Genomic DNA, 8,772 nt, shown 5'->3' with positions numbered 1-8,772 from the left:
TAACACTTCTACACAGAATTTTGACCTTTGACTTCTTTGACCTTTGACCTTGATTTTTGACCTATATTGTACATTGGCTACAAAATGCTACTCCTTCGCCATTTCTAACCCGATTTCGATTCCGTTTGCTTTTTGTGATGGCACTAGGTGAGGGCTTCAAAACTTCTACACAGAATTTTGACTTTTGACTTCTTTGACCTTTGACCTTGATTTTTTACCGATATTGTACATTTTGCTACTAAATGCTACTTCCGGCGGGGACATATTTTACGCACCGCGTAATTTCTACTTTTCCTTGTATTGTACTACTTCAACATCTATAGGAGATGGTCAATGAAAAGTGCTTTGCTTGATAGTCCTATACCAACTTATGTCTATGAGGACCACTGCTAAGTAGCCTGCATCATTTCTTTTTCTTTTTGGTGCAAAGGAATAAGTCGATCCCCTGCCCCTATAGAAACCGTTGCTGATTTTAAGTTAAATCTATTCGATGTTCTTAAACTTTAAAAAACAAACAACCCCAATACGAACAAAATATATGGTCTGGAACAACGATCGAGCGACTGGCGACAGAGGCCTGTCGATCACAAAAACAAACAAGCAAACAAACAAACATGAAAAACATAAACAAACAAGCCCTTCGATACTCAATTATAGGCCTTCATGCGGTTGAGTGATTTCAGCAATAAGAAATCAGTGAAAATTTGATGAAAAATTGGACAATCCATTCAAAAGTTATGATTTTTTTTTTTATAGTCATTGCTGTCATCGCTGTATGAGAAGAGTATAGTATATAGCTCATAACGTCACATGTGGAAAACAGTAGGCCTATTTAGGAAGTATTAAGAGAATTCCATAAAATGTCACTTTTTATCGAATGCACTTTCCCTCAGCTTTTAATTGTCCCCGCCGAACGAGTTCGAGCAGGGGACTATGAAACGGGCTCCGTACGTGTGTGTGTCCGTGTGTCCGTGTGTCCGTGCGTCCGTGCGTCCGTGCGTCCGTGTGTGCGTCCGTGTGTGATCAAAATCTTCAATTTGCTACTTCTCTGTCATTTATGAGCCAATTTTGATTCTGTTTGCTTTATATGATAGCACTACATGGGAGCTTTGAAACTTCTACACAGAATTTCAATTGTGACCTTTGACCTTGACCTTTGACCTATATTTTACATTTTGCTACAAAATGCTACTCCTTCGCCATTTCTAACCCGATTTCGATTCCGTTTGCTTTATGTGATGGCACTAGGTGAGGGCTTCAAAACTCCTACACAGAATTTTGACCTTTGACTTCTTTGACCTTTGACCTTGATTTTTGACCTTTATTGTACATTTTGCTACAAAACGCTACTCCTTCACCTTTTCTAACCCAATTTCGATTCTGTTTGCTTTATGTGATGGCACTAGGTGAGGGCTTCAAAACTTCTACACAGAATTTTGACCTTTGACTTCTTTGACCTTTGACCTTGATTTTTGACCTATATTGTACATTGGCTATAATATGCTACTCCTTCGCCATTTCTAACCCGATTTTGATTCCGTTTGCTTTAGGCCCTATGTGATGGCACTAGGTGAGGGCTTCAAAACTTCTACACAGAATTTTGACCTTTGACTTCTTTGACCTTTGACCTTGATTTTTGACCTATATTGTACATTGGCTATAATATGCTACTCCTTCGCCATTTCTTACCCGATTTTGATTCCGTTTACTTTATGTGATGGCACTAGGTGAGGGCTTCAAAACTTCTACACAGAATTTTGACCTTTGACTTCTTTGACCTTTGACCTTCATTTTTTACCTATATTGTACATTGGCTACAAAATGCTACTCCTTCGCCATTTCTAACCCGATTTCGATTCTGTTTGCTTTATGTGATGGCACTACATGTGTATAGGTGAGGGCTTCAAAACTTCTACACAGAATTTTGACCTTTGACTTCTTTGACCTTTGACCTTGATTGTTGACCTGTATTGTACATTTTGCTACAAAATGCTACTTCCGGCGGGGACATATATTGCGCACCGCGTAATTTCTACTTTTCCTTGTTGATATTTATAATGGTTTATAGGGTAAGTGTTATTTGCCCTGATATGGCACCGGAAGGTCAAATATGCATATCAGAACGTTTGATCTGATTGTACGATTTTCCTAAAACTTAGCTGATGCGTTTTACTAAAATTCCTGCATACATTCAATCCACATGTAGGCCTATATTTGGTCCTAAATGATATATTCAAAAGTTTTCAGAAAAGAAGCACGTATATTTACACTGTAGTCTAAACTTTCCTGATCATGCTGTGTTGTTATTGATGATTACGATTTTGCTTGTTTGTTTTATTTCTGCAATACAAAAACTAGGCCTACTGTCAACAACAATTATAGCGAATACAGCGAATTGTATTATAGACGTCCAGGTGAAACAGTCACACAGCAAAGATTACTAATATAGTTTTCATTGTAATTATCATCACTATCAGCAATAGTCATCACTTTTCTATTACCATCGATATAACTACTGATACTTCTATAACTACTACACAGGTAACTATATTATATAGTACGACTATCAATACACTGATGTATTATTATCATTATTATTGTTACTATTATCATTATTATTAGTAGTAGTAGTAGTATAAAGTAGTAGTATTAGGTCTACTATTATCATCATTAATCCTATCATCATGATTACCATTATCATTATTATGATTAGAAAAAGAAGAAGAAGAAGAAATAAAGAAGAAAAAACGAAAAGAAAAACAAAACGGTAAGAACAAGAGCAACAACGACCACCACCACCACCACCACAACTGCATCCTGGGAACAGCAACAGCAACAACAGCACCAACAACAATAACGGCAATCATCATCATCCACACCACCACCATCAACAACAACAACAACAACAACACAACAACAGCAGCAACAGCAACAACAACAACAACAACAACAACAACAACAACAACACGTGTTTAATCGCAGCAGGAGAGAGCTATCCAGAGGCCAGCAGTGTAACTGGGCATACGACAGCATGGGCACCAAAGAGCGTACAACCCTAAGAGGGTCTACTCGCGCGATTCTAAACGTAAACAGGTGTAGTACGCCATGGAGCCCAACGGCGGCCATTTTAGGAAGCAAACCGCTGGATTATCGCGAGCGTCTAATACATGACCTATAGGAGTGAATTCTGCCTCCCCTTCATTTTCTTCCTTTTAAGGGAGCAAACAGCGGAATAGCTTTGTTTAAGACCTCAAATCTCCATTTAGAAGCATCATTTATGCCTAAAGATGAAAACATGAAGAAATTTTCATTATTTTCGAATCTGTAGTCCCTCAAAGTTCGAGCTGCTGAAACGCTTTTCTCTCCATCTCTCCCCGGCTCTCTTTCGCCCCTGCCCTTTTGGCCTTATAAAACATCTTTGGGAGGGGGGGGGGCGTGTCCCCTGGATTTTTTTCTTCTGAGGATCACCCTCCCCCCCCCCCCCTGTTTTTCCAAACTTAGTATTCTTATTTTTCTTTTCTTTGTAAGCACCCTTTATAGACCTTGTCACGATGATCTGCAATGGGAACACGTTGAAGAATGATTACAAATATCATGATTGAACATTCTCAAATATTCCACCAAAGGTGCTCATCAGATGGTTTGATTTTAATTCTGAAAATGCATAGGCTCCCACCCCGGACCCTTCGGTCCACCTCTTACACAATGGAGACGCGCATATTATGTCGATCTTGGATGAACAGGTCGCGAATAATAACAAAATAAAATTAGCCACATTTTCCCTACATTTCCTCTCTTTTTTTGAATTAAAGATTGCAAATATTCCGCCAAAATGTGCACCAAATCATATCAATTCTGAGAATACAAAAGCTCCCTCGTGTGGGAGGGAGACATCCTCTAAGCCCCCCCCCCCCCCCCCCCTTCCCCCGGGCCCACTGTCAACTTCCAACACACATGACGTGCACCATGAAGACCAACAACGTACAGATCAAGAGGTGACAGATACCATGATTCAGCCAATCACTGTCCCAGAATCTCTTTGATTAAAAACATTTTAAATATCATTCCACAAAAATGGGCACCGGCCAAAGATTGTTGAATTCTTCTTGAGAAATCCAAAAGCTCCGACGGTATAAGGGGCAGTGGCGTAGACAAGTCCTCAGATTAGACCTGGTATGATTTGCAGCCGAGAGACGATCTCAATGTATTATGGCCAAGAAAGGCGATTAATGCCCGTTCAATGCCCCCCCCCCCCCCCCACACACACACACAGGTGCTGTTCGTTATTCCGAAGGTTCGTTAGTCCGAAGGTTCGTTGATCCGAAACACACAAAACATGTGTAACACAGCGAAAAAGACCAAGATGTCTATGTGGAGGGTTTTAAACTATCCAGTATATTAATAAATATTCTTTCGTGTTTAACCTCCAAAAATAAAAAGTAATCGGTTGGGACAACACAAATATCAACAAATGAAAACAAAGGAATTAATTGAATAATCGATTATGTTCTTTTATTATTAAAACAATAAAATATCAGATTCTCCAGTGGATTTTTAAACCTGAACTTGAAATTATATATGTTTGTAAACAATGACAAAAATTGAGCACTTAATAATTGTATTAAGATTCAAAAATAAATCTAATAAAAATAAGAGACCACGTTTTACACTCTCTGAGAACTTCAATATAAACTCATCTAATTAAAATCTTACATAGATCACTTTACACTGTAGGAATGCTCTAATAATAACCCCTAAAAATAAAGCAATTGAATGTTAATCTTTTATAATTGAAAATATTATTAAATAGATCTATATACGAACGGGTGGCCAGGAGAGATCAGGCTCTGATGAGAAATAAATGTCCTTGGAATAACTACGTTGCAGATAGGAGACAGTGCGCGGCGATAAACGGTAGCAATCCGGTAACGATGCAACAGGTAGCGATGCAACAGTTGAAATAGCGATAGTGATGTAACAGTTCCAAGGAAAACAAGGTAGTGATGAGGGAGAGTTCAGAAATAGTCAGGAAACGATGAGATGAGATTAGATGAGATGAGATGATATCAGATGAGGTGAGGTGAGATGAGATGTTGCAGAAGAGATGAGATGAGATGAGATGTTGCCAGACAGATCAAAGAAATCGCGCGATGATGAACAACAAAGTCCGAAATGAAAGTGTCTCTGAAGGAAAAACGGTGGCAAGCTCTCTCCGTAATAAGATCAAAGAAATCGCGTGATGATGAACAACAAAGTCCGAAATGAAAGTGTCTCTGAAGGAAAAAAAAACGGTAGCAAGCTCTCTCCACAATAAATAAAAATATCGGGAAATTATAGGATCATCTCCTGCCTTGAATATTGACCAGTAAGTAAGTAAGTAAGTAAGTAAGTAAGTGAGTGTGTGTATATGAAACAAGATATCTATCTCTTTCTTAAAAAAATCTCCGCAAGACAATGCGTTAATAGAATCTCACGTCTTAGCAACGACATAACAATACTAAAACTTGAGCGCGATGCGCTCAGACAACGCACAAAAAGGCACGCCTCAAATAGCGCAGCGCTCATTATTACTTAATAATAGAATGCGCATGAAACTTAAATACAGGTACATACGTCATAATACCTGTGGCTAAATCACGGACAAAAATAAGAACATGCTACATCTACACTACCCCATCCACGGTCCTCCCCCCCCCCCCCATCAACAAAAAAGAAAGAAAGAAAGATAACCCCCAAAAGAAGAAATAGAATAGTCTTCTGCAGCTTCAGGCCCGTAACTGGGGGGGGGGGGGGGGGGGTTCAGGGGGTTCGAACTTCGAACGAACCCCCCCCCCCCCCCCCCCCCCCCGGCTAGCGAGCAGGGTCCGCTTGAACAAAAAAAAAAAGGAAAACTTCTTCCCAAAGCTCCAAATACGACAGAAGAATGAAATGATATATACGAACATGTTCAGAGAATGCTCACACTGATTTGTAGGTTTTAGCAAGCTTTTGGATTTACTTGTCGCATGATCTACGACAACAGGGCATGACACCATAACAGTGTGCCTGCATTGTATGATTTACAAGTGCAACGAACTATATTGAGATACGTGCAATGTTTCCTACACAGAAATATACAAATTTCGGCTCACTCGCTCGTACTAATTAAGAGTATTTTTTTCAAGTCCTCGGTCTGTTGTTGGTATAAATCGTTTAAGGCCGACTATATCTTGATTAGAATTTTAAGATTTAATAACCAAAAAATGACAAGAATTCTATGTTTTGTAAGCTGTTTTTGTTCGGTTATAAAGAAAGAAAACTGCCGGTCCCGAGCATTTCGTTATAACGGAGTGCACTGTATCTTGATTAGAATATTGTAAGATCTAATAACCAAAAACTGACAAGAATTCCATGTTTTGTAATGCGTGCGCTTCTGTAACTCTTTGCTTTAATATACTGAGTAGTCTAGCCCACCTAGCCTAGCCCAGTGCTATATAAGTCCCTAGAGAGGAGCTATGTATTCCGGATTGTCCAGAAGATGCAACCAGGAACAATAGAGTGACGTTTCACTGACACCGGACCTGGGATCCCTCATGAAAAGTACGGTAACAACAACGAAAGCCAAAAAATACAGAGACCCGATGGATGGCGTAGATGGCGTCAATACCACAGAAATGTGTAAAAGAGTTCTGTGGTCAATACTCGGTACACCTATACACGAATTGTACGCCACAAAATCTAATAACAACAACAACAACTGTATGTAATTTGTTTTGGAGCTCAGAAATCGTCGCACCCTCCCACTCGGTGGAAAACGCTCCCTGCTCTCAATCGTCGCTGTGGTAGATTTGACGTCACTGAAATGTAGCTGAGACAATGTTTTACCAAATTATCTGTGTAGTCCTCTCGATATACCTCTTCCGCAGATTTCAGCTGTCAAGAAAAATGTTTAAGCAAGGAAGCCCATTATTTACTCTCGGGTAAGTAGAAAAGCTGGAAGGTGGTGTTTTTTGTGGTCCCACATACTCTCTTTTTCGCTGTGTATGCTCGTCCTCAAAGCAACTGGCCTGACCAGACCGCTGTGCTTCTGTTCACGACAGCGGCTGCGTGTGGTTACAAAGCAACCAAATGTAGCAAAGCTTGTTGGTACTTTATAGTACTAACATGTTAGGTAGTGATCCTCCAGAAGACCCCAAGCGGAGTTTAAACTGGAGGGAGGTTGCGGCAGAGGGTGGACTCAATTTGGGAAAATGTATTTTGAAACTGCAGTCGTAGGTGGCTAGTATAACTTGATCAGTGCCAGTGGGAATGCTGGGGGATGATTGCTCCAATTTTTATGGGATTCATTTAAGAATAAGAGTACATTGTATATCTATTGTTGTGTGAACATTATTTGCTTCAGAACAGTCTCATATTCAAGTAAAGGTTAATGTGCAGTTTAATGCCCCATCACTGTACAGGCATGGTATATGGTAACCGCAGCAGCGACCCCATACGGACAAATACGTACCGTAAAGGGGTCGCACAGCAAACCTATCCTGTCACGGAAGCACCTGATATGGCTAAGCATTTACGTGACCAGAGACCAAAATAGAGGGTTTTATACTGAAATTAGTGGCCTTACTCTTAGATAAGATACTTACAATCACGGCAGGCGAAGTCGATTTACAATATGATCTGTTTTGAGAGCCCTGTGAAAGAGTTTATCCGAGGTTTTTATAGTCCTACCGCATTTCGTATTGTAGTATGACTTACACAGCGCATGCGCTAATATGGATAAAACGTAGCACATACTGTAATACGCAATGTATGCGTGTGGAAAAAAACCGGACGGCTCGCTGAGAACTGAAATGAATATTCATGAGACGTAACAAATAGAATGCATGCTGGGCGATGATTTACTATCGGGCCTACCGGCACGTATTTATTTCGTTTTTAAAGCGCATTTCGAATGTGTGGTTCATTATTTATTTGCAATAAAGGAAGTGCACACATAATGAACATCTGGAGATGTGAAGGATTAAGAAAATAATAGGTGATTTTCATGATAGAGGGTATGTTTTGTTTTGTTTTTTATTTTTTTCCCCAGTCTGCAGAGGAAATGCCCCAGATGTCTCATCTATGTAGATCAAGTTTCCTTTCACACTGTACATTATAGTTTTATTAAATGTTGTACATTCACAATGGGCTCCACTCACAAGCTCTGCTTCTTGGGGACTCATATTCATTTTTGCTTCATGTTCATTTTCTACTGTGATTTGAATTGAATACACTTCTGTTACATACATGTTTTGTTTATTTCCAATAGTTGAGAATTGTTTGATTATTTATTGAGAGACCTTCCCCCCCCCCCAGACTTCTATCGCATGAGAGGAGATCCTTCCTGTCTTTCTTTTTCTGTCAGGCTTGTCACTTTCTGTTTGATTGTGTGTATGTGTGTGTGTGTGTCCGCGTGCGTGTGTCTTTCATAATTATTGTGTGTAACAAGTTGGAAGAATTGGAAGCTAAATTTCTATGTACTGTGACATACAGATAAATAAAATTGACTCTCGAGTATTCATTCATTTTCATTCATTCATTCATTCATTCATTCATAGCAATGGGACAAGAAGTGTCTTCTGAAAATTTTTGAAATTTCAAATGTCATAACTTCCTTATTTTTTATCCGATTTTTATCATTCTTGCACTGTTCTGCTGGATTTTTTTTTTATCATTGTCGTGAAATTGATAAAATTTTAGATTGGCTTTCATCTTAAAGGCATAATGGATTGGTTAATGAAAAACTAGAAATTA

The 8,772-nt window shown here is 39.3% G+C and overlaps 1 protein-coding gene across 1 annotated transcript in view; it reads left to right on the top strand.

Moving 5' to 3' along the window:
* The first annotated feature begins 6,811 nt into the window (after positions 1-6,811).
* LOC139723948 (probable hydrolase PNKD) overlaps positions 6,812-8,772 on the top strand; it is a 31,045-nt gene continuing 29,084 nt past the window's right edge. The window contains exon 1 of the mRNA XM_071635148.1: positions 6,812-6,959. Coding sequence (XP_071491249.1) covers positions 6,856-6,959 — 104 coding nt within the window. The 5' untranslated portion in view covers positions 6,812-6,855. The remainder of the gene's footprint in view (positions 6,960-8,772) is intronic.

The sequence above is a fragment of the Diadema antillarum genome, unplaced genomic scaffold (assembly GCF_040938485.1).
Source record: "Diadema antillarum isolate AM-2024a unplaced genomic scaffold, OU_Dant_1.0 scf00000203, whole genome shotgun sequence".
Classification (NCBI taxonomy): Eukaryota; Metazoa; Echinodermata; class Echinoidea; order Diadematoida; family Diadematidae; genus Diadema; species Diadema antillarum.
This window is presented reverse-complemented; position numbering and strand designations above follow the sequence as displayed.